Source organism: Zeus faber, assembly GCF_960531495.2.
Source record: "Zeus faber genome assembly, chromosome: 7".
NCBI classification, from domain to species: Eukaryota; Metazoa; Chordata; class Actinopteri; order Zeiformes; family Zeidae; genus Zeus; species Zeus faber.
In genome coordinates, this window is record NC_137203.1 from 9,748,359 (window position 1) to 9,775,035 (window position 26,677).

The 26,677-nt window shown below is 45.4% G+C and overlaps 1 protein-coding gene across 3 annotated transcripts; it reads right to left on the reverse strand.

The window, feature by feature from the left end:
• Positions 1-11: 11 nt before the first annotated feature.
• cltcl1 (clathrin, heavy chain-like 1) lies at positions 12-26,677 on the reverse strand (the record flags this gene model as incomplete). 3 transcript variants are annotated; one of them, XM_080004455.1, is made up of 32 exons in its annotated part: positions 12-1,334; positions 1,530-1,605; positions 3,975-4,001; positions 4,478-4,699; positions 5,680-5,850; positions 6,612-6,722; positions 6,833-6,964; positions 7,075-7,224; positions 7,630-7,905; positions 8,055-8,219; positions 8,354-8,511; positions 8,610-8,802; positions 8,977-9,160; positions 9,298-9,443; positions 10,598-10,720; positions 10,837-11,071; positions 11,290-11,432; positions 11,570-11,695; positions 11,817-11,980; positions 12,486-12,666; positions 12,789-12,953; positions 13,049-13,186; positions 13,756-13,878; positions 14,048-14,200; positions 14,759-14,959; positions 15,157-15,354; positions 16,495-16,668; positions 17,344-17,457; positions 18,086-18,247; positions 18,795-19,063; positions 21,327-21,534; positions 26,636-26,677. In XM_080004455.1, the coding sequence occupies 32 exons, from the start codon at positions 26,675-26,677 to the stop codon at positions 1,213-1,215; spliced, it is 5,052 nt and encodes a 1,683-aa protein (XP_079860581.1). In that variant the 3' UTR covers positions 12-1,212. The 3 variants fall into 3 exon arrangements, with proteins under 3 accessions (XP_079860581.1, XP_079860582.1, XP_079860583.1); XM_080004456.1 differs by lacking the exon at positions 3,975-4,001; XM_080004457.1 differs by lacking the exons at positions 12-1,334; positions 1,530-1,605; positions 3,975-4,001; positions 4,478-4,699; positions 5,680-5,850 and having other exon boundaries at positions 6,648-6,722; positions 6,833-6,864.

The following is a 26,677-nucleotide window of genomic DNA, read 5'->3' on the forward strand; positions in this document are numbered from 1 at the left end:
CTCTCTCTCTCTCTCTCTCTCTCTCTCTCTCTCTCTCTCTCTCTCTCTAAACAGTAGTAATACTTGATGTACTCGTGTGACATGAAAATTGTGCTCCTGGTTGCAGCAATATAGTTTGGCAGCACATGCACAGACAACGGCGTATAGTAGTTTTTGTTTCATAATATATCGATTTTTTTTTGTGTGTGTTTTAAATTGCAACACCTCTTTCTCGTACTTGCATCTTCTTAGAACCCTAGACGTTCAAATTCCAGTCAATAGAGGTCAATAGTCATTCTGATTCAGAAGAAAAGGTAAGCGCTGCGAGGGAGGATCTCATTGAGTGTCTCCGGTTTTTCGTTTTCTTTCGACAGAACCCGACGCGAACACACGCGGTACCTCGGACGCTCTCAGTACGTATACAGCATTGCCTTTCCTCCCCCGTCCTCCCGAAAAACACTCGGTACCGATCGTAACGGGGAAAAAAACAAAAAAGAAAAAAAAAAAAAAACTCTATTGCACAGTGTCTTATAATCAGAGCACGAGACAGTAATGAAAACAAACGACCGAGATTTGCGAGAGAGGAGGGGGGAAAGGCGCTATTCCCTCGCCCCCCTCGTTCTCCCCCTTCCCTTGAAGCCTCCAAATTAGTCTCTTACTCAACAGTGCTGTTACTCAAAGAGAGAACATAAACATTGACCGAAGGAAAAAAAAAAATATATATCTGTTCTGCGGCGTCATACAGTCCATATGAAACAGCAGAAGGAGAGCTGGGGGAAGCGTGAGCGGTTTTAATGCGACTACCGTTTTCGTCCGTGTGGGACCTCCTGTCTCGGGCGGTGGCTTCATGCTGCGTGGTTGGTTAATATAGGTTTCCAAGTCGAGCGGAGCGGCTCCAACCGCGGCTCTTTCTCCACCGAAGAGGAGGGACAATGGAGAGGGGGAGGTGACAGAAGGAGCTGAGAAGCAGGTTCTACTAGGAGGTGGGGTGAGTGGAGCGCCTGATGTGTTAGCTTGACTGTGGACAGTCGGAGGTGGAGGGTCCCTCAGAGGAGCAGGGTGGTGGTGGTGGTGGTGGTGGTGGTGGTCCACCAGGGTGTCTTATCGAGGGAAGACAGCGGGCTGTGCTGTGTTGGCTCTGGTGTCTCCACACTGTGCATGGACTGGCTATGACTAAGGTGTGGTTCTGGTCCAAAGTGTGAGAGGGGACTTTAGGGAGGTGGAGAGGGGGGCCTACATGTTGAAGCCATATGCAGGCGCTGCTGCAGGGAAGCCCGGGGCCACGTAGCCGTAGGCTGGGTAGGTTGGCGGTGGGGCCACCGGCGCAGGGCTGGCGGTCAACATCAACTGCTGACCTGAAAAAAGCGCGCGCGCGCACACACACACATACACACATACACACATACACACACACACACACACACACACACAGTTAGATTATATGCAAATTTTTACCTGTGGTTTTCAATAATAAGTCAACTGGGTTAGGCTCCACCCCTCAGGAACACAAGGCCAGCCTTGGCCTTATCTAACATACCAAACATACATACCAAACACTATCGACTGGGGCTCTGTCACCTCCTCCTCGGTTTGCCTTTGGCCTTCTGCCTCCTCGAGTTGATCCACCTAAGGGCACAGACCAAAAATAAATAAAAACACACCAACAGATCAGAGGGAGCTCACTTATTTTCTGGACATTGATAGGGAAAATATCCTGCAAAAATCTTGACACTCCAAAAAACGATTCAGAGGGAAAATTCCATTCCAATGTATTTATCTTTAAGAAAATCCTGATATTTACATTGTAACGTTGACTTTTGGGAGGAGAGGGCAGCTTTAAAAAAAAAAAAATCACCTTGGAGATACAATATTTTTCCAGGATTCCACCAATAACTGCTACAATTCTATAATATCCTACAGTGGACCTGAAATTCCACTCAAATGCTGGTATTTTTAGAGGGCTATGGCCAAGCACTGCGTCATGAAGACATTATTAAAAATACACACACCAGACCTACCATTCCACAAACAGAACCCATAAATAAAAGCAATAATAGAGAGTTCACAGTGCACCTATGTTGAAGCTACCTAGCATATGCCATGCAGCTTAAGTGGGCATTTTCATTAGAGCTTCCAGTAGAGGTGAGTGACCACATTAAATGTACCCCTTTTAGTACTCCTAAAAGCAGGGATTAAAAAAAATAAATAAACAAATAAAAACAGCAATTCATTACGTCTTTAGTGAAGGATTTGCAAAGGTCCATGCATGGATGCCGAAAGTATAGATTCAGCCATCCGCGGTTGCAGTTACATAACAGCCAACGACTGTCACAGCGTCTACAGTCGTCCCATTCATTCCCTGGCAGGGCCACAAAATTGAATCAAGGTTTTTTTTTGGATCTGGGTTATAAGCAAGCTATCAATCATGGAATCATGTGGTGAGCATCATGTGGTGAGCTCCTCTTTGTCATGCGTATTGTGTGGTGAAGTGGCTCGGGTGCTCATTTCGGCAGGAGTCCTGCATTAGATATCCTGCCCGGCAGCGCTTTAAGTGTTAAACTAGAGAGAGCGAAGGAGTGAGTGTTTTCTTCCATCAGGTTCTACATTGACTGGGTCCCGAGCTCGCTCCCTAATAGTATCACCGCAGATTTATGGCACAAGGTGGCTGATCTCTGAGGGGGTAAAAAAAAAAAAAAAAAAAATCAATGGCTTAAAATGATATAAATTGAACGGCCCTCCACTGGGAAAGGAAATGATGGATCCCAGAGCCTTCCAAGTTAGCGGTTGCAGGCTCGTCCTGATGTATTACTATTATCACCGTTTCCGACAGGCGCCGGGAATTGAACCTGGAGTTAGCAACCTTGGGATCCATCTTAAGACATCTCCTCATTCACCTCAACTCTCTCCCGTGCAAAAACACTAGTCCCCCCCCCCCCCCCCCCCTCCGTACATCTCACCCGGTGGCACTAAATCAGTACACGTGGAAGTGACGAGATCAGGAAGAGCTTGGAACAAAGTGTGGTTGCGTAACGTGAGATGTGGCTCCAAGAGAGAAAGAAATAGAGAGGTGAGAGAGCAGTGGGGTCTCCATTAGGTCGGGGGGGGGGGGCTGAAGCCGGTCCTGAGGAACTACACGGTGGCGCAGGCTTTAGATCCTTCAACTCAGCCTTCCAGCTACAGGGCTCTCAGCAGGCCCGAATCGAAAGAAACTGGACCACAGATCAGGAGAGAAGCCCAAATCCAAAGTGAAGCCGTTAATAAAAACCCTCTAATGTGGAGGGTTTGGCTGGAGTAACAATAACAGTGGCCGGCCATTTAAGTGTCTATTTAATTTGGGTGTTTCCTTAAAGTGCTACTTGAATGTTGCCATTGGATGACCGCTGCTGACTGATTACCCCCGAAGGGCCACATATTCATTCATCGAGGCCATATTTGGTTGCGTATATATTCAGAGGCCACCTACCGTATTTTTGAGATATTAAATGCTTTTGTATGGCGTGGCCTGTTTCAATGCATTGCCGCCGCCAGACATTTTGGTTTTAGCGGCAAAACTAGCACCAAAACTGAAGACCAGTTTTTCGTCTTAGCGATTCAGCATCTACGGCCAATTTCAGGTGAGTGCAAGTTTCAGCTGCGTTTTTACATTTGAAGAAACATTGAAGGGGGAAAATCAGGACGTGAACTTGGCTGGAGGTGGCCTGTAAATAGACTGCAATGTTTTCTCTGCTTTCTCTGCGCATCGCAGACGTCCTACCATAAACATTGCTGCATTTATCTCATATCTCAGTCAGGGCGCTGCTGACCTTGCACAAAAAAAGCCTGCACACACGCACAGTAGTTCTTCAGGACACGAGCTTGCCGGTTAACGCTACGTTAGGTTGCACTGTATTAAGTCTACGGTCCATGCTAGGTTCCTACGTCAGAAACCTACTGGGATAAGTGACAACACAATTAAGACAGAACACAAAGAGGAAGTAAAAAGAGGGGCCAGAGACCGTCACCTTCTCCGCAAACTCATCAACCTGGAAGATAACCCACAGAAATGACCATGCATGATCTGACGTGTCCACGAGGTCAAACATGACAGGAAATGCGAACAATGACCACATTTGGCAGAAAGGTTGCCCATATGACAAATAAAATTATAAAAAATTAAAAATAAATAAAAAAAGGGCAAATCTAATCACTCAGAATCTATACATATTTTTGCTTCAAGATGATTTATACCACACATTATAAAAAAGGAAAACTGTCCACCCCTCAAATGTAGAAAAAAAACAAACTAATTTAGTACGCAAGAAAGACAAAATCATTGATGGATACATGAGTATTTGCGATGCCATGGGTAAAAATGTACAGCCCCATTTCTTGTTTGTGGACAGCAAATATGAATAAATCAACATCATATTTAACAGTTACCGGGGTAACTGAACCTAACATCTGCCATCGAGTTACTGATCTGAGATGGGACTCGCGTGTTTGGAGAGGGAGCTCTGACCTTGGCGAGGTACTCCCTCATGACCTGAATGAAGTAAGGCATGGCAAAGTCCATGATGTTGTGCCTCCAGGCCAGCTCCAGGACCACGTCCGGGTGGAGCAGGTCGTAGGAGGCAAACAGGCAGGCGGCGAAGCACTCCTTCCTGCCCTCCTCCAGGAACCACTGGAGCAGAGTCTCCGCCAGCTCGGCGTCCTTCGACTCGGCAGCGTACAGCATGGCATCCTGGGAGACACATGGAGGAACTCAGTTTCTCTGGTTAAGGGGCCGGTTTTTGCAGTCATAAACTGGAAGCTTCCGTGCAAGTGGTCAATCACCAAAGTCAGATTGTTGATGTTTTAAAACCAAACCGGATACTGAAAGATCCTTAAACACTTTGTATGTGCTGTTGAATACAAGATTATTTGTGCGAATCTGTGTTAAATTTAGTTAAAACTTGTTTTATTGGTTGAATTGAACAGAGTCCGGTGTTGACATGGAGGCTCTAATGCATCGTGATGCGTTCAAGTCCTGTGGGGAAAGTTAGTGTAAGAGTGACTTGTTCTGAGGAAAGTGAAGATGGAAACTATTTGGAATGTTTTCACAAACGTGGCAGTTTGTTTTCACACTAAATGCTTTGTTTTTTCCACTTTGGTGACTGATTTGCAGATGTTGTCTAAAATATTGATCTTGTATTGTACTCCTTAAATTGAATCGAGACAATAAGATAACTCAACAGTTCTGTGGCATTGAACAATTTCAATAACATACACGTTTGTTTACATATACACACGCACGTACGCACAGTATATATACGCACAGTATATACATATACACACAGTATATAAACACACATCGTTTTGTTTGTTTAGTTTCCCCAATGGGTGATTGTTTTTGTCAGAATTGGTTCTATTGAATGTTGATTCTACAGTTTTTAGGGCATATATTACATCAGAACATATAGTTTACAGGTTTACATTACGTATATTTGAACTCATGTGAATTTTTGAACCAATATTTGACCACTAGGAAACATATGCCTCGAATCGTCGACAGCCCTGCAATCTCTGGCGACACCCTGTGGAGGCCTGGCACCTCAGATGGAGAACGACTGGATTACACAGAGCCAGCCCTAGAGCAGTGCTGGAAAATTGATGTTTATCAAGCTAAACACTGCAAGCAGCGAATCGTAAAATCTGTGCGGAATTTTTATTTGTATCTGGTACCTTGTAGAGCTTGTCCTTCTTGCAGAGCTCCACACTCTGTCTCCAGCGGTTGTTGCCCTTGTACAGGTAGGCTGCTATCCGTCTGAACTCAATCAGCTCGTGTTTTTCTAACCTCTGTGCCAGGCTGATGGTGTCAAAGCTGTCATATGCATCAATGGATGCTCTCAAGCCCTGGATCACACACACACACACACACACACACACACACACACACACACACACACACACACACACACACACACACACACACACACACACACACACACACACACACACACACACAATGTTAAAACAACTACATTTTAAGAATAGAGAATCCCTGGCCTTGTTTAGCTGTCGATTAGTTTGTTCACAAAAAATATTATACAATAGTATACATGTTAAGTACATGTCCATATGTATTTGTACAAAATCTCATTATGTACATAATCTGTATTTTTGGTCAATGTAACTATGGTAACCTATTACTGCCCTCTTGTAAAGATTCCCTCAATAGCTCAAGCCGTTTTATACTATCATTTATGCTGTGTGTGTACACATTCTTTTTATTTTTTTATTTTTTTATTTTTAATTGTGTATGACTTAATCTACACCATAAAGCACAAGCCCACATGAAACCAACTGCTTGTTTGTTTTCGAGCAACGTCACCAAGCCAAATTCCTTGGATCTGCAAATGTACTGGGAAAAACCTGATTGAAATTTTTTTTTCAGTACTGCTCCCTAGTGACCACAAATGGTACATCCTCTCATTGGAGCACACATACTGCTGTATTTCAAATAATGTCTACAGTATCTAAAGTGCCTGAGCAGAATCCAATGTTGCAGAAATGTTGCAGCCTTTTACAACAAAATACAATTCTGAATCAACCCATCTCTCAGGATGATGCAGAAGAATTACATAAAAACACTAACAAATGTCCGACAGACAGACCTGGTAATCCTCTTCCTCTGTCAGCAGGTTGTTGAGGGCTTCATTAACTCCCTTGTTGTTGTGACTCTGGACAGATCTCAGGTATGGCTTGACTAACTTCAGCTGGTTTACCTTGACAAGCAAACACAAGCCATGTCATCTTGATATAATCTTGCCCTGTATAGTCACTTAAGGCAGTCGATCATTTAAAGCCATTGGGTCACTTGCTGCTTGCTGATTACCTTTGAGAAGAAGGCGACAGCTCGGCTGTGGTCTAACCGTGGAGACAGAATAGTCAGCAGGTCATTTAGTAGTAAGGGCTTATAGTCCAGATAAAAAGACAGTGATTTATAGTACAACTCCACATTGGCAACCTGAAGAGAAATGAATAAACATCCATAAACACATCCAGTAGTCTATGATTAAGAAAGAGGTAATTTTGTCGCTCCACAATCTTCCATAAAGAACATACTACTCGTGTTACCTTAGCAACAATATCTTTGAACTGCCCCTCTTTCCAAGCGTCACTCGGGTGGGACATCATAGTGATGACAGCGTTGTCGTACTCCTCGTATTTTTCGTAGAGGAAAACAAGCTCCGCCCACAGGTGAGATTGTTCTGCCGCTCGTAGCACCTGGGAAGAGAACAACGGCGGTAATTGAGAACGCAGCATTCATCAGTCAATCCGCTAAAACACGGAACTTGTACATGCAAGATAATTACGAACAAGAAATAACTGAGAAGAGATCATCACTGGATAGGCATTGGTTGGATGAGCTAAAACAGTCTATGAAGTTCAGAAAAATGCATTTGTTTACTGTAAAGCAGCCTTAAAGACAACATTTAACTCTCGTCTCATTACAGGATACGGATATTAAAGCCCTATGACACACACACACACACACACACACACACACACACACACACACACACACACACACACACACACACACACACACACACACACACACACACACACACACACACACACACACACACACACACACACACACACACACACACACACACACACACACACCTTGGGGATGTTCACTCTGGACCAGAAGAGCTCCAGGTGCTCCCTCATCTTCTGGGGTTTGAACTTAGAGTAGAGGATGGCCAGCTCCGTGAACATGCCCATGTGGGCTCTCTCCAGGCCCAGGGCGGCCTCCAGGAGGCCGATCAGCTCCTCGAAGTAGCCCCGGTCCTGGTAGTAGCTGATCAGGTCCTCCAGCTCGTCGGCGTGGATCACAATGTGGAGGCCGCAGATCTGGGCCAGGCGGAACTCCTCACCCTCCACACAAGCGAAACACACCTGAAAACAGGGGGAGGGGGAATAAATGCGATTACAGAGGTGATCTTGAACGACTTTCATCCCTCTACAAACACACAATCCTACAACTACAATTGCTATAGAGTTCAATATTAATGCACAAGGACTGGTCTTATTGTTGTACCAGGTACCTCCTTCCATGTCCGTGTGCTGTTGGCTTTCCTAGCGCCGTCCACCGCGGCCTGGTACTCCCCGAGGTGGACGAGCGTGGACGCCAGGCGGGCAAAGTTGGACACGTTGTTGTACAGAAGCTTGGCCGCTTCATACATCCCCTCCTCATAACACCTGTCGCCCACCTGGGGGGAGAACGAGCGAGAGAGCTTAACCGACACACGTCCGCTCTTTCTGCCTCTCCCGATATGAGCGGGTCAGCATCCCGACAAAAGCGGCAACGGAGAGGACACGGCGGTTCTCGGATCGAAGCATTCACCTGCTGTATGTGAGCGTTGTTGGGCCCGCTGACAAATTCCTCCAACTCCGCCAGACGGTTTGTTTTGGCCAGAGCAAATATCAGCTCCGTCTCCACGTAAGATTCCCTGGCTTTCTTGCGAGCCATCTGGAGGAACTTCACCAAGTCTTCCCAGTTATCTAGAAAAAAATGGACAGTGCATTCGTCCTTGATCAATGACCCGGATTCAGTCTCGGAGAAAGGAAAAAATCAATATAATTATTCGGTGTGCTCTTACTGTTCTTGCTGGCGGCATTGACCACCTCCATATATGCTGAGGGGTCATTAGCTTTGATGTAGGAGTCGATGGCCCTTTTAACCAGGTCTCTGTGGAGCTGAGCCCTGGCCAGCTGACTCCACACAGCCGGCTCATTACAGCGCTCAGCAAACTCGTACGCTCGATCCAAGTTCCCGATCTGCTCTATCAATACCTGGGAAACCGGAAAAAGGAAGTAAAATTAACATCAACTGACATTTCATACTTACTGTATGAAATGTCATATACTATACATATACATCACATACTGTGATGCGCGATTATACGCCGGGTTTTAGTATCGTTTTTTTCACAACTCATTTGTATAGATAAGTGCTTTTTATTTGACCTGTATGGCTGAGGTGTTGACGTCAAACTTCTTGAAAATGGCAAAGGCCTCCTCAAAGAGTTCGTTGCTGATGGCGATGTTTGCAATGTCCGGAGCGTCGTAGTTGTCTAATCTGTTTATGTACTCCATCACGCGGGTGCGATCTGCCTTGATGGCCGTCAATATCAGGAGGTTCTGGAGATTTCTGGAGTGACACAAACAAGAAAACTAACCACTTGGGTTGCTGCCCGGAGACACGTAAACCCCTCGCTCCTGATTAAAACCGTCGGGACACAATTGCGGGTTTTGCTGAAAGCGGCGACGGCCGTGAGCCTCGTGCACCTGTGCTCACTGAAGACAGAGTTATCCAAGACAATCTTCTCCAGCAATTCAATGAGTTCGTTGGGCAGGTCTGCGGTCATGAAAGCCTTGACTGTGACAGACACCTCCTCCGGGTCCTGGGTCTCTGAGAGAGCTGTCTGCACCACCTGCGAATTGGTCAAATAATAGGATATTATTAACGATGAACGGTACCATTTTGTCACTACAGACACTGGGACAAAAACCTTGATTATTTTCACGTTGCAGAAAAAACAATCCAGTCCACCACCTTTACTCAATGGCCAAGATCTAGACTATTAGTTTGGGGTCAATAGAACATAATGATCAACATAATAGAATATGATGATCAACATGAGCCCCTTTCCCACTTGCACTGAAAGCCGTAAATCTACTGGCAATGTTCCATACTGGCGTCATGTGGGAATGGGAGCCGATATCGATGTTCCGTTGAAGTCGTTCCATAAATTTCCCCACTCTCAAAGTAGTAAAATGTCCGGCAAATTGCCAGAAAGACTGTGATCGGGGGTAGGTTGGAATGGAAGCAGTAACATTTCAGTAAAGTAGGGGTGGAGCCGAATCCAAATAAAGCACTAATAGCCAGTTCGATCTGAACTGTTGGACTCGGCTGCAAAGATGAGAAACCGACACACATCCAGTCTCTACGGAGACAGGTCATTTTATTCATCAATTTTTATTATTTTTCTTTTTGAAAATGCCATTCAGAGCCCAGCTGTGTCTTTTGCAGTTAGGGGTGCGGCGCAGGGACATCGGCTAAACTGCAGCGTGGAGCTGAGGGGAACAAGCGGAGAGGGAGAGGCAGAACAGATGGAGAACGTTCCCTCTCCGGAGGCAGGGAGTGTAGGACAGGTTGAAAATGATCACACTGATTTAATCACTTTGGATTTAGGGTTATTGCCTCAGGGGACGGGGGCTCTGTCCCCTCTCCGTCTGCGGAGGGAAGAATCCACGGCACGGGGAGGCAGACCGCGCTGGTCTGTTGTCCAGTCTCGCATGATTACACACCTCTTGCGCAAGCATTACGTTATGTATCCGTAACAGTCATTCCCACCATTTCCCTTTAGGGAAATGGTAGGAATGACTACCTACTGCCTTTTCCGCATATTTTTTTATCCAACAACATTAGGGTTTACATGTGGGAAAGGGGCTATACACTGTAGTCCACATTTCCTGCATCCATGACATTAACAAACCTGGTACCACTACATGCCTGGCCGTAAACAAGTTATTTTTCCTTTCACTGTCCGCATCACTGAGGGGAGGGCCACGTGCCAGACCTGACCTGGTCGATGAGCTGTCTCCTGAAGGGGTTGTTCTCCTCCAGGACGTTTGCCCAGAGCTCCGGATCTTTCCGCCGCACCAGGTAGCGAGCTTCACTCTTGAACAGCGAGTTCTCGTTGCAGACCTGAATCACACGATAAACGATCCTCCCGTGAGTAGCACGAACAAAACAAATTAAAATAAAATTGGTGAAAATACGTGAAGGGGTGTCAAGATAAAAGAACAGGTTCGGCAACACACGTTGATGAGCTCCAGGTCGCACTGTCCTCGCTCATAAGCCACGCAGGCCAGGTGGGGGTCTCTCTTCTCACAGTAACGTCCCACCACAGTACTGTCGTAGAAGGGGTTCTCCTTCAGGAAGCGCTCCGGGGTGTTGTTGCTGTCAATGTAGATCTTTGCCAAAGCATTGTGGGTAGCAGGCTCCTCACAGCCGTCATGGATGCGGGACTCCAGCCACGGCAACAAAAGTTTTAATCTGACAGAAAGACATGTTTTTTTTGGTACAGAGATCCCCCGAAAATACACCATTTTGAAGGGCACATCTGACGGTCTCACAACTGAGTTTAGTTTTAGAAAGGGGAGTCCTCTGGACTCAAACCCCTTAACTTCGGTTGATGTAAAGCCACCCAGCACAGGTACAGAACAGGAATAGGGGAAAAAAACAAAGTTACAGATGTGTTGTTTTTAAAGTACCTGTTCCTCTTCTCAACCTCTTCCACCAGCTCATCAGTAGAAAACTGCCCTCTGACCACCATGATGAGGTTCTTAATGACATCCTCAGCGCAGTCCACATCCAGCAGACCTCCGATCACCACCGGCAGACGACTGGGGTTCACCTGGAATTAAAGCAGGAACGATTTTCAAAATGCCCACAAACTAGTTTGAATTTGAAGACAAAATAAATAATCTTGCAGCCAAGTTTAGGAAAATCCGGCGACGCCAAGACAGCCCGGGGGAGGAGTCTCGATCTTACTTTCTGCACGTAGATTTCTATATACTTCTGCAGACTGTTGCGATACAGGTAGAGCACCAGGTCGTGGACGAAGTCGAAACGGTCACAGACGATGATCAGGGGGAGCTGGTCTGTAAGCTTTGCCTCCTAAATGGCAAAATATTTACAAGAGGAACTGATGTCAATGTGATGTGTGATTCAGTCGGTGGTAAAAGGCAATTAGACTGTGGCATTGTCTGATAGGAAACAACAGGATCAAATATTTTACCTTGAGGAAATTTTTAACCCTTTCTGGGTCGTAGCAGTTGCTCTCCCTACAGATTCTCTCCACTTCCTTGATTTGGCCAGTCTTACAAGCGGCCTGAATGTACTTGAAATGGACGTCGGGTTCCTGGCTGAAGTTTACAATAGATCCCAGGAAGTAAAACAAACCTTGAATAGACACGACGTGGAAGAGAAATTGAGCGGCGTTAACTTCTTTATTTTCATTCATTCACCCACTTCAGTTTATTGTTTGCTGAGCGCAGTGCATATCCATTGTGAATGAATTTGCACTCCGCTACTTATTCTAAAACACTGAAGTTCCACATATAAGCACTCTGAGGGCTCAAGGGCATAAAACCACGAGAGAAGAGTCTCAGGATGACAGAGAGCAACTCTTTGAATGCATACAGCGATTATGAAAGGAATATTCAGGAATATTACAACTTCCAATTGCTGTCGGTTTGGAGACTGCTGTAACCCAGCCAACCGACCCGATCTTTGTCATTTAAGTCGTGTTGAACAGTTCATAGATATGAGCTTGAAGTGGGGATTGTGGAGATCTACATTTTGTGCGATCTATTTTTTTTGACTTGCACGGTGTTATAAACTTCTGTTTGAACGCTTTCCACGACCACAGAGAGGTCCTTGTTTCTTCTCGTGCAGCGGCACCTACCCTCGTAGCTCTTGAAGGACTCGAAGAGCTCCACCAGCGTCTGAGTCCCCAGTTGCTCGTGATACTTCGATGCTACCTGGACGCACAGCTGCAGGTTCTGCCTTATGTTGGCAGACATCATGGCCCTAAGACACTCCACCGAGTCTTCCACTGAGAGTGAGCCAAAGAAATTTACCAGCCACTAGAGGGGAAAATCAGAACAGCAGGAAAAGTAAGGTCAACGGGTGATTTCACACACCACCGCCGAAGGACAAAATTGCTGTTTTTTTCTCACAAATAACGATCACGGATTTGTACCCTTACCTCGGCATTGAGCAGATGCGTGTGCACCACAGCACGCTTGATGTCGTACAGGTCAGTGTAGTGTTCCAGAGCCCTCTGGAGCAGACCAGCCTTCTCACAGAGCTGGGCAATGTGGGCGCGGTCGTAGTGTGTGAACATCTGGTTACCAAGGATGGCATCGGCGACCTAAAGAAAAAAAGGGCACACGTGTTCACGTCATTGCGTGCACGCCAACACGTTCCCCGCGGTAAAGAGTCGCAGTCATTGGACGGACGGTAGACCTGAGGAGCGTGTATGAGGTTCATTTCAAGTAGCCGCGTCTGCAGGTGCCCCTCGGCCGGCTGGTTGTTCTTGAGTGTGTCCAACAGGAAGGAGGTGCACTGCTGCACCAGGGTGCCCTCCATGAAAACGTCCACGATCTACAGCGGTAGAACAAAGAGGGAGATTGAGGCGAGTGAGCCAGGGGAAATGTGACCACGCTCGAATTTGTACATTTCATGTATGATTCTGAGTCCGCACACATGGACCGGAAGAACTTCTCTTCATTGGCCTGGTTGCCACATGTTCTAGCACTTTGCTTTTGTGTAGAAAGGCTACAGCAGAGAGAGACTGCTCTTCTGCTAAGCTTAGGAAAGCATCAAGTCAGGTTTCCTGGTTAAAATGGGGACTGAGAAGAGAGATGATGTGGTCTTAAAAGGAGGGGCAGGGGTCACAGAGTCTGAATTCCTGGCATTGCTGGTACATCTGGCAAAACACAGATTGAGGCTCCCACATTGGTTGCACTGTGTGGATGTTTGTGTGTGTGCGTGTGCGAGTGTGTGTGTGTGTGTGTGTGTGTGTGTGTGTGTGTGTGTGTGTGTGTGTGTGTGTGTGTGTGTGTGTGTGTGTGTGTGTGTGTGTACATGTGTAGGAGTGTTCATTAAGAGCAGGATTTTCAGTATGTAGAGAATGAATGAAGTGTCTGGGATGGTCTTGATGGTATATGTACCTGGTTGATGTTCGCCAGTGGCTCCTCATCCTGGACCAGCATCTGGGCAAACTGCAGTCCTTGGTCTGGACTGACACGCATCACATTCCTCAGCAAAAATACCCAGTCTGGAGTGTAGCCCACCTTAAAAAAGTGAAACATACAAAATGTGTATATAGATGACGTGCAACGATGTATGTCATATACATATTTAAATCAGAGAAAATGCAAATTAAATAATAATACATTTGATCAGAATGCACAGCAATCTATTCAAACCAATCAAGTGCAGAACTTGACGCAACAGCGTTACCTTTTTGGCATACAATACTATCTTCTGGAACTGTCCGGTTTCGGCAAAGCACTGGATGACCTTATTCGGGACATTGGCTCTGAGATACACACTAAGTGCCAGGGTCGGGTCAGTAGCCTTCACCAGGTCTCCCAGCTCCTCTGAGCACTCCAGCTGCAACGTTACATCACTCAGTTATTAGTATCCATGTTTGGAGACAACATTACTTGCACAGGTTGGTGACAGCATCTGTAGCGTATATAAAAAAGTCCATGTAAATACACACAATACATGCTATAGCGACTACTAGATACAAAAAATTAAAAAAAATTTAAAAAAAAGCTGCTGAGAGGAACATCGCAATCAATTGCAATTTAACTTATTTTTATTTCAGCATATTAAACAGTTTCACTTTAATGTAATCCAAAAACAACAGATTGACAAACGAGCAGACAGAACCATCAATTGTGTTCATTTGTGATACACAACTTGTAAAGTGGTCAACACAAAGTGCGCTCTCCCTGCTCATTCCCACCAGAAAGGTGAAGTATTGCAGACATACTGTACTCCACATTACTGTACTTGCACCTGCAATTGCAAACTATATACAAAAGACATAAATATATATTTATGGCTCGGGTTATTGGACAGATTGTTAAGTTGATATCACCAAGCAATAAAATTGCTCAGCCCAAGTGCAGACTTTATGCCTCATTGCCTCGTTGGCATTACCTTGTCCTCCTTCAGCCATTTCTCCAGCAGCTGCTTGCGGCCCTGCTGGAGGACGGGCCTGCACAGCTCCAGAGACTCAAACTTGTTGAGTTGGCCCTGGTCCAGCAGGATGCCAAAATACTGCAACAGTGGCGAGGCCTGCCCAGGTTGGGCAGGAACACTCTGGAACTTACGAATGGTCTCTGCCGTCCGCAAGATGCCCTGAAAGGAAAGAAGAATGGGTCAACTCATCTCATGTTTAAGGTGAGTTTAAAATACTCACACACAGCTCAATGAGCGAATTAGATTCAAGAGATTCAAGACGTCTATTTGTCACATACATATACATACTTTCATACATATATGCAGTGAAATGTCAAATGTCATGTCAGTGAATTCATCTTTGTATGTAGACGCACCTTAGGGGCAGAGGCAGCGACCTTAGCTGCTTCAGAGTAACTTCCCTGGGCAAACAGAGTGTTGAACTTCCTGGCAAAGAGCTCCTCGGCCCCGGCCAGGTTAGACCTCACAGCCATCCTCAAGCCCAAGTCCGGGTTTTGCAAAACATTGGTAGCATAGTTCACGATATTCTCTTCTTCCACGCACACAGACAAAACCTGGGAAGAGGGTGCGAATACATGTACACACATCACACAGCTTTAAAAAGTGTCCTGCATACAAAAATGTAGGGCCACCCCCTGAAAGTTGACGAGTCTAATCATCAGTCGGATTCCACTCAGTCGAATGAGATTCTTGAAGTTGAGTTTTTTTTTTTTTAAATCAGTCGGTCAGTGTGCATTACAATAACAGGATAAAACAGAAGCTTACTAAATGCACAGGGATAACATTTCAATGAGGAATTATAAATAAGGGGAATCATGAATATATTTATATACTGTATGTGTGAATTGTCCGCGCCCGGACACCGGCACGAATAGAGCTCTTCCATGCGCCATGATCGCAGAGAGCCGTGCCCCCGTTCCTCCAAATAAAACAACTAAAAATAGTTGTTTTATTTGGAGGAACGGGGACAGGGCAGGAGTAGGGATGGGTACCGTTAAGATTTTGACGGTATTATTACTCTTAACGATACTGCTTATCGATCTGGTACTTTAACGGTACTCTTATCGTTTTTTGTTTTTTTTTTATGTTTTAAGAGAAAAACTAAAACAAATGAAGAGCAGAATAACACTGCATTTTTTTCTGCGCATTATGCATGAAGAGGGGGGCAATCTGCGCTCGCCGTGCCATTGTCACTCACTCAGAGCCGGATCTCCTCCTGCGTGTGGGGGAGCCAGGCGGAGGGAGCCAAGCCGCCCCCCCCCCCGCGCATGTCTCCGGTGATATAGTGGGAGAGAGCGAGAGGCGAGATGTCTCCTCTAATAATAGCAAAAATGGTTCTTAGACGAATATCTTCATCTTATTGCAAGTTAGAAACGGGTTACAGTATATAGCCTAAATAAATAGAAAATCAATTTTCTTTTCCAATACCGTTAACAGTACCGGTAACGTCAGAGCTTTTCAAATCAGTCTTAAATAATACCCTTTAAAACTGGGTCTCAGTACCCTCCGTGCCCCCTCCGCCAAATAGTCAAATTTTAGCGTGGAACAGCGGAAACCGATTCCACTGACAAAATTCTCAGGTAGGAGTCAGGTAGAGGCCTAAAAAAAATGCAATTTAAACAAGATAGAATCAGCATTTCATATCATTTAAAGATAAAATAGTTCTAAATAGTTCTGTCAAGGGAACTTCTCACCTGTCCCTTCTTATTGACCCCAATGATTCCGGAGGTGGGTTCATGAGGGGAGGTCACAAAGATGGTCTCCGCACTGATTCGATTCATGTAGATACACACACCCGACTCCAAGTCGTACAGGTGGATGTAGCCATATTTTGTGATCAAGTATATAACACCATGCTTAGCGCCAATCTGAGGAAAAGGTTGACAAGAGTTCAAAGTCAACCAGGGTCAGTGAATTGGCCTATTTGGATTGGAATCATCACAACTTGAATGTGTTTCCTCCTTTTCATTTCCTCGTTAAACTTTTGTCCAAAACGACTCACATGAGAGGCTAGAAACACATCCATCAACCATTGGAGCAACCTTGAACTTAAGTACATGAGAACCGGTTTCTACGTTCAACCAGAAACAAGTGCAAGATGATGGAAGGAATAACAATAAAATAGTGTTGTTACTAATTTTTCCTTTTTTTTTTTCTTTCTTTAAATCTTAATACGATGTGATGAGTACACATGTTGTTAGTACATTATGTAAAAGAAAAACAACTAACTAGTCGACATCAACAACTCATGTGTTGTTATGTCAATACAACAACTTAAAACTAGTCAACCTCAACAAGAGTAGTTAGTCACAGCGAGGTATGCATCAGGTCTTCAGGTGTTCCCGAAAGAGCAGATTTCATTTCATTTCTCATTTGCAGACCTCAGAGAGCAGGTTGGGGCGTATGGCACGTGAATGTGTGTGGGTGCAGATCCAGCGACTGCCCTGAAGGTCCAGCATCAAGGATTCAAACTTGATGCGGGCAGCTACAGCGAGTCAGCGGAGAGGGGTGAACAGAGGCGTGACACGTGCGCGCATTCTCACCTGCATGGCGACAGGAAAATCCGTCTGGGCCTCTGGGGGAAAGAACACATCCACCGCTTTCTTGGCAAATGGCTGGTTTCCTGCGGCTGGCTGACCAACTTCAATGATATGCAACTGGAAGGCAAAAATCACGCCCGTGAGGAAATAACCACTGCAGACAAGCCCGACAAGAGAAAGGAGGCAAGGAGAAGGGTCCACGTGTAGCCCAAATCAGACTATAAAAGGACCACAGAACATCACAACCTGTCTGCCTGTCCTGCCACGTAACATCAGCAGCTGCTGTCTTGCCATTTCCAAACATAAACAGTAAGATGTTTTCTGAATATGTCTTTATGTATTATGCACACACACACACACACACACACACACACACACACACACACACACACACACACACACACACACACACACACACACACACACACACACACACACACACACACACACACACACACACACACACAGTGTAAGTTTTGTTTTAATGTTGGTTGCTATGGTCAATGTATTTATTACAAATGCCAATACATTTGAAACTTCAACCCTTCAACCTGGCATCTCATGCTATATTGAAGTGAAAATGTCTTAACTTTCAGAAGGTGCTCAACCCCTCTCAGGTCTGCGTACACAAACCGCATATTATTTGACAGTATATATTGTCGAGACTTGACAAACCCCTTTGAACAATTAGTAGGTCGATCAAAGCAGGAGGCTAAACGATCTTGAGCCAAATAAACCCTCTTACCTTTCCTCCCGCTGGAGAGCGCACAGCAAAGCAGAAGAGGGTGGAGGATTTGGCATTTCCCTCCACCTTGAACTCTCCGAAGGCTGCGGCGTGGCCCTCAATGGGCTGGGACACCTTCCTGTCCACGGAGTACAGCTGCATCGCCCCGACCACGCGGTTTTGCTGCAGAGTGGATGTGAGGAATAGAGAAAGCAGAAACATTTAAAATGTAAAGCTTTTGAAAGGGGTGAGAGAGTGTAGAGGGGAGTTAACGGTCTGCTTGCTCAAAGATCTAAGGAGGGATGTCAAAGCTGCAAAGGGCACGTTGGGGGTCCCCTCACGTCGCAAGACAACTGCTCTTTGTTTAAGTGATTCCTCAATTCGGAACGTTTTTGTAGAAACGGACCAAACTAAATCACCTTGTGGTATCTAAGGTTTTTCGACCGTTTCCATAGGTCAAATGCAATTACCCGTGCATGGTTTTGAAAGCTTCTCATGCTATTCCTTTACATTGAAGGCTTTTCTTTTTCTTTTTTTGTCACAGTGTGGAAGCATTTTTCTCCACAAATCCCATGGGTCCCATTTTGTGTTGAGATTTTTAATGGGGCTGGGTGCACCACATTCCTAATAGTAATTCATGGTTATCATAAGTCAGTAATGAGTTAAGGTTACAAGTTCACATTCAAACCATACAGCGCGTACATTTTGAACAGCTGGGGTGTTTTCATACCTGTGCAGAGATCCCTATCAGCAGCAACCACTTCTGTTGTTCGTCGGTTCTGTAGTTGATGATCTGACATCCCGCCAGACTGGCGTGCCGATCAAATACTTTGGCAGGCTGGGAGTCCCCCTCCATGCTCCAATGATAGACAGCCGTGTCGGTCACCAGGGCAACGGTATTTACGGATATCCACTTCCAGAACATGACCTCCTCTGTCATGGTGTGAGCCTTCATCTTACTCTTCATCTCGATGTTGAAGATCTGTAGGGTCTTGGCGGCTGATGGGTGAGAATTAAAGGTGTAGACGGGGGGGACATGGTGAGAGGAGCGACAGCTCAACAACAACTTTTAAAGCTGAGCACGGTGAGTGATACAACACATGGCTAACAGGCCCCTTTTATTAAACCGTGGAAGCATGAGTGAAGCAGAGCCAAAGGGAGAGAGGTTCATTTCAAAGGGTTTCGTAGCTGACTTTCCGGGGTGACTAACAACTGGTCAAAGAAAAGCCATATTTTCAAAGAGCATCATAACAAACTCTGCCTGACCTGTATATGACGCTTTCCACGAGTGTCATTTGAACGTGATGCGAGTGAGGGGCAGTAAAAAAGAAACACGGACTGGAATACTTCTCCTAGTAGGAGTGTGACCGTTTTACCATTTGTTCCAAGTGTGGAACCCCATTTATCAGTAAAAGTTGTGTTGAAAAACATAATTACAGGTACTCCTCACTTAACGGCCGAATTCAGTTCCTAGGACCAGGTTGTTAGAAGAATTGGTCGATAAGTGAGGACCTGTGTTATTTCACGCTAAGGGGGCGATGTCATTGAGAACACTAGTATAGTGAATACTGACAGATTGCGGGAACGAGGCTGAGAACGATGATGAGATGTATACAGTGTATGCAGTATATATAGTGATTATAGTATATATAGTGTATATAGTATACATAGTGTATATAGCGTATATAGTATATACAGTGTATAAAGTACACATAGTGTATATAGCGTATATAGTATATACAGTGTATAAAGTACACATAGTGTATATAGTATATAAAGGGTGATGTGCGATGAGATGCTTGACGCTGAGACACTGTGGTACTGAACACAGCGTACAATACAGACTGGTCGTAAGTCTGAACGGTCATTAAACACGTAAGTCATTAAGTGAGGAGTACCTGTATTACAATATGTGTCCACAGAATTATCAGTATATGCAACAGCACTTTTAAATTTAAGACAAACAGATTTGTAGTACAAAGATTTGATTTAAAAAAATTGTATAAATTGAAAGGTCTCACAATGCAGCCTATTCATCAGAAGATGTTGGCAAATATTTTTGAATATTGATTTTTGAATGATTTTGTCAAGTGCCGAACATATTTTGAACTGGATTTCCTGCAGTATGTGTTGGTTTTTATGCTCACAGGTATAATAGAAACATCCTCCCTGACCAGACCAAAAAACCTTTTCTAGCTCCCGAGTGACTCCATAGCCGTGATATTAATGCCGTGGCAGCAAGGTGAGATCATACATGGGCTCTGTGAGTGGGGAACAAAGTGCAGTTGTCTTGCAGACCACCATCAACATAATGATATGGCATACCTTGAATGCTGCGAGGAGAGATCAAGACATGGATATGACTCACACAGGCGTGCAAATACAGACACGCACATCGTGGCCCGACTCCTTTCACTGTGTGATATCACATGATGCATACCACACATACACTCCACCAGCATACGACAAGTCATGCAAACACATGTATAGTTCTGAAAAAAGTAAATGTCCCCGCTGGTTAAGTTGTGGTGATGTACAGGGAGTGCGGTGATGTACGGGAGTGTTCATATGTCACTTTTGGATATAAATCAGCCAAACAGTATTTTGCTTGGTTATTGATTGTAATACTTGGCAGGGATATGAGGGTAGCTTTAATGAGCGGTAACATGGGTACTGTATCATCACAACAGAGTGCCAGGCGATCAGACAGACAGAAAGCAACTTACCGTCTGAGAAAGAGCAGAAAGCAGGGGAGAGAAAGCAAAGTGTCAATCAGAGAGTGAGAAAACAAGGACCCGGAAGAGAAGGGAGGGAAGGGGAGGAAAGGAGAGAGGGTGAAGCGTTACAGCCAAATCAACCTGATCAGAGCTTGTGTTTGTGCTGCAAGGGCTGGATTCAGAGGCAGAAAATCAATGTACACAACCAATTTAGCACATTCAAGCAACAGAACTGAGTGCACTCTACATATTTATAGCATGGGAAAAATAGAGCATTAGTCATCTCTGGACCACATTATCCCCCACCAACACTAGAAGGCTAAAGATGAAACACAACAATATGGTGTGTGTCGCTCGCAGTTTGAAACAGGCATCATCATTCCAGTAGGCCGGTATCCGGGGAGTTAGCGGCACCACTCTGATCCCTTTACTGTGATACGATTTCTGCAAATGTGGTGCTGTTGCTAACAGTGAGTGCAGACTGGCGGTCAGTGGCGGCGTGTCTGTGTCTGGCGTTTGCCTGTGGGGTTGAGTTATGTCCTTACCTTTAAGAGCGATGACCTTGCTGGCGGGGTTCATGATGGCGCTGTCAGCAGAGATTGGTCTTCTGATGGGATTAGTCGGGTCGGACATGTCCACAATCACCACCTGGTTCTGCTCGCCCACCTTCTCTCTGATGCAGATGAACTTGTCCGACTCCATGGTCAGGTAGCTGAATCCAATGTTGGCTGGATTCACTCCCAGGTTCTGCAACTGCAAGATTAAAAAACAAACGGAAAAAAAAACAAAAAACAGGAAAATCTGGTATATTAATGATCACAATACCGATTGGACAGGTTGGTTTATGGGCTGGAGTGAACATACAACAACAACAACAACAACAACAACAACAGCAGAAGAAGAACTGTAGCAAAGCTGGAGGTGCCCGCATCTTAAGATGAAAATAAAAAATGAAAGTGTTGGAATATTCCTAGCAGGAGGATCTTAAGGGTTCTGGAGGAGTCCAGCATCCACCAGGAGAGCTAAAAATGGAATGGGAAAATAAACATGGCAGTTACTGACATTTGACTTGAAATAATAAAAGTGTAGCAAGCTGAGCAAAACGGTGTTTCCATCAAATTAACAGTAGCTCTGCTCCAGTTTTCCAGGGATAATAATGAAGGATTGCTTCTCGGGCAGGAGGCTTTTTGTGAATAGAGCCAGGGAACAAATATGCAAACAGCAGATAAAAGGATAAAAACAGAGATTAAAATAGCTGGTAATATCCTGTTGCACACACTGCACCCTTTTCTGTGCAATGTTTAATGACAGAAAACCTATGCATTCAAGGAATCAAAAACAATGATACGATTTAAATACTGATGATTGCCTGTTTATAGCAATACTTCTTAAACAACATCTATAATTATCTGTAGCCTAATAACTATTTAGCCAGCCATCATTATTATCATCAGATCTTCTAGTATTAATAGGTATGGAACTTCCCCAATCAAGAGGTATCTGTTATACCAATGAGTCCATATCTGGATCCCCATCAAAGCACTATCAGCAAATCCATTTAATTTACTTCACACACTTACACTTACCCCAAGACCCGACGACACTGTGAGTAGGTCAGTGTTAACACCTCCTAGTATGACTTATGGTAGTAGAATCCAATCTCCATGCAAAACACTTCTTAAGTTCAATTAGCGCTAAACAGAGAAATTCTTGTGTCCATAATCAAATTGGACCGAGCTGAGAGAACTAACCATGTGGCCCTTACTGATGACCAGCAGCCTCTATTATGCAGTCTGAGGCAAGAGGAAAGGAATCTTCACACTACTCACTATAGGACAGTGCTATCTGCCCATCGTTCTCTAGTGCAGAGAGAGAGAGAGAGCCAACTCCAAACTGCAATGCCCTTCTAAATCACTTCCAAAAGCACAATAGAAAAGATATAAACAGCCTGGTCAGGGTGCACAATGGGCTATAGTGGTCATACTGCACAGAAAGGTTGTGGTGGGTCCCTGTAATGAATCATTTCCACGTCAAATGAAACCACCCATATTGCCCGGAACGAGGTCAGAGGTTTGCATCTTCATATAGACACAGTCAGTCTGTGCAAAGTTATAGGGAAATATGAGAACAGGCCTCAGAAACAAAGGGGGCACAGATGGGATCTGTGGTAGTTAGAGCCGCACGCCGCATCCCTCCAAGCTGCTAAGCCATCTCTGGGACGGGAAAGGAAGAGGGCTGCAGATAGACAGCAGAGGTGAAACATGAATATGACTGCGTGGGGGGTGGTTGAGATAATGTCATGGATGATATGGTCTTGAGTGTGTCTCAACAGCTTGCGGAATAGTCTGGATGGAACCTGTCGTGAAAATTTAAGGAGGGAGGTTCAGGGAAAACCAATGTCTGTTCGCGTCCACTAACTCCTGCCTTGAGTAATGTACGGGTTAGGGTGGGGTGGCTGACTCACCGGACACACAGACAACTTCCCCTTTCGTACGCACAGACACAGCTCTAAACATTCTCGACTAAATCGCTATTTAATGACCACCTAACGTGCCCAGTCGAAAACATACACTTTGTAAACAATCTACAGTCTGTACATGAGGACTGACTCCAGTAAAACATTTTCTAACTAACACACACACAAAACTGTCATCTGACTGGGATAGCGTTATTATAACAAAGCTAGAAGAACACAAACATAGCTTTAGGGTAGTTGGCAAGTCGTAGATTGTGAAGTCTCCCCACAGATTCATCACCTTTTCTGCCAGGAAAGGAAAGGAGTGTTAGATCCCTGGGGTGATGTGCAAGCTCCATGAACAACACTGAAAGATCTGCCAACGTTAGCACTTTGTATGGGCACGTGCACAAGCTTAAACCTATTTTTCATTACATTTAAATTCATAGAGGGATTATATGTAACTCAATTAGATTAAATGCCAATTGATATAAAAGGGTAACCCAGACAATAGGAGACAGAAATACAACTCGCCTCATTGTATTTGGGACCATGTTCAAGTTTAAGTTTATAAATCATATTCATGCAAGCAACTAGCATTTATGCCTTTTTTGTCAGTGAATGTTATAGGCCAGAGAGTGTGTATCCTATTTTAAATTTGCATTAGAAGGAAAAAAAATCATGTCCTCGCCATGTGAGTGAGTCCCTATCACAGTAGTCTCTATGTCTACCTTAACTTGTCACAGACACGCAAGCACACCCCAACCAGCTGCTGTCACAGCCACATCTGTGTTCTGTTGGACCGAAAATTATGAAATTGTTTTGCCTTCCTGCTTCCTGTCCTTGATGTGATTTACTGGGCTTGCTTAGCTCATTTGTCTGCTGCGCCTGTTGGTCAGACGCCACGGCATCATTTCACTGCTGCGCACACACAGTACACCACTGAGCAGTGTGTGAGCAGCTGCCTTGCAGCAAGTTTCATTCCTCTGACCTTACTCTGCAGGAACAAATCCATGAGTTGTGATGCTGCAAGGCATTGCAGGCAATTGAGTAGATGATTGCACGGTCAGTCATATCAAGGCAGTGTAAGCTGCCTTAGTTTGACATCATAATTTCCACAAGCAAGCAATCTCTTATCATCATCATCCATCTTGCTACGAATATAATTCAAGAACCACAGGCTGGACAGCGTAGTTGTGTACTCCACATTCTGTTGAACGAGAAACAACTAGGACGCAGACGACTAAATCTACCCAGTCAATGAATTACACACGTTAGGACTTAGCACTATCGACTGGACTGGACCAGTGTAAAAGAGGAAAGGAGAAAAATGCAGGAGCATAAATGTATATACAGTTGAATGTTAATGACAGTGTGGCATGGGAAAAGCACGGCCAAGGTGCCGAGGTGGATGAACAGTCTGAATAGTGTCGATTCTCCCACAACTGGAACAACAGAACTCAGAGAAGCACTTCATTCCCCACGTTCACATTAAGCATTTGCAGTCCTGTTAAGGGTTGAATAGTCAAGAACCTGATGTAAAATAACACAATTTTTGCTAATATTGATTGGTCGTCACGCTTACCCCCCATTTCTTTTCACTTTCCATGTAACCATATAGGGTCATGTTATTTAGTCTTGTAGTATCTTTGTTGAAATGTCAAACTTGTGTCAAAAAGAAATGTTCAGCTTTTACACTTTCTGTGACATCTGCCAGTGTAGGTCACCACAGAGACTATATAGCCAGCCACCCCCCAGAGATCGCTCTCTTTTTCTCGCTTCTCTCTCCCCTGTCTCTCCATGACTCTCTCGCTCTTCTGGAAAAGACCCCTTCCCTTTTTTTTCCCTCTCTTCTTTATCTCTTTTCCGGAACAGACCCCTGGTACATGCTCTTAAAACCTTGTACCAGCACTTAATAAATAGCGCTTAATATATATATATTCTAATATTTATCTTTATTCACCTAATCACTGTTCTGTCTCCTCCAGCCTACATTAAAATCAACCATCAAACCACAGTTTTGCCCTAGAACGCAAAAAAGGGCGAAAAAACGTGAAAAATCACGCTTCAGCCAAACTCTACCACTACCTGGGTCCAAGTTCTTGTTCTTGTTTGTGGTTCTATTTTGTAAGGCTTCTGAACCCCCAGGCACAGACTGCATTGAAGGAGAGCATTAAATACCAGGCTGAGGGAAAAAAAAGCTAAACAACTTGAGGCCAAAAGTCCTGGGTTTGCAAATTCCAAGCATATTTCACTTTGCTGGAGCCACCTAGATTCACAGGGGGATATGAGTGGAGCAGAGCCTGGACTTCACGGCAGGATTGGAACAAAAGAGCACACGCGAGCCCACCGCTTATCAACGTGCGCCGAACCAGAAATTAGAAAAAAAAAATGTATCTGAAGGCGATTTCGCTGAGATTTTTTTCGTGCCAAGGCCCAAGGGGAATCTGATGCCTCGAGGGGCAGGGAATCGTCTATGCAACCCTCTGGGCAGGTGCAACACCGGTGGTCTCAGGGATGGACCAGGTCTGGAGGCCTGGGGGCTTTTCTTGGCTGCCACAGTTTGGCGGATAAGGGATCTTTGGCTGAGCAAGTAGGGCCACTGGCCAGAGGAAGGCAGCAGAGGGGGGTGGGGTGGAGGGGCTCACTAGTGAAAGGCCATTTCACTGCCTGCTGTTACCATAACAACGGGCTACATAAAAAAAGGGGGGGGGGGCTACAACGCGTCATAAAGTTTCCTTTTGGTGCAAGACACTCAATTAAGTCGTGTGTTCTAATGGCTTATGAGGAAGTAATTATCAAACTAAACAATCTAAATCCACCACCGTTGGGTCCACGGGTGGAACTCGGGCTGGTAAACGTCATAATTTGGTGCACACACGGTGGGAGGGCTGTTCTGTTCTGGACCTATTCTCCGACACCGCGGTCGCTTCCCAACTCTCCTTCCCCCACCGTGGACCGCGTCGCTCACGGCTGCCCCCCGTGTCGTCGCGGGGCGTTTTGTGTTCCGTTGGCAGGGGCGTAGCGCTGCCAAGTGTCACCCGGGTTCCAGCTGAGCCCCGCCGCTCCCGGCCGCCCCGGCTGTCAGAACGCCGCAGTCGGCCGGACGCGGTCCGAGCCCCCCCCCCCCCCCCCCGCCGACCACACCGAGTCGAACTCTGGTGCTGCGGCGCGTTCGCAGCCTCCTGCGCCGGTCGCCGTCCGGCTGTCGGATTTCTACAGTGTCATCATCCACCCGGCAGCAGAAAACTAGGCCCGGGGCTATATTCAGCCCCGCAGCCCCCCCATGCTCCGAAGCCCTGCTGCGACACGGCGTGCGCGGCCGCCGTCCGCCCGAAATAAACCGAGTTGTGACTCATTTAAGGTTTGTTTTGGTTCTGCGGTTCGCCGCCGCCTTACCTGCAGATGCTCCTGGAACCGTATCGGCAGTATCTGAGCCAT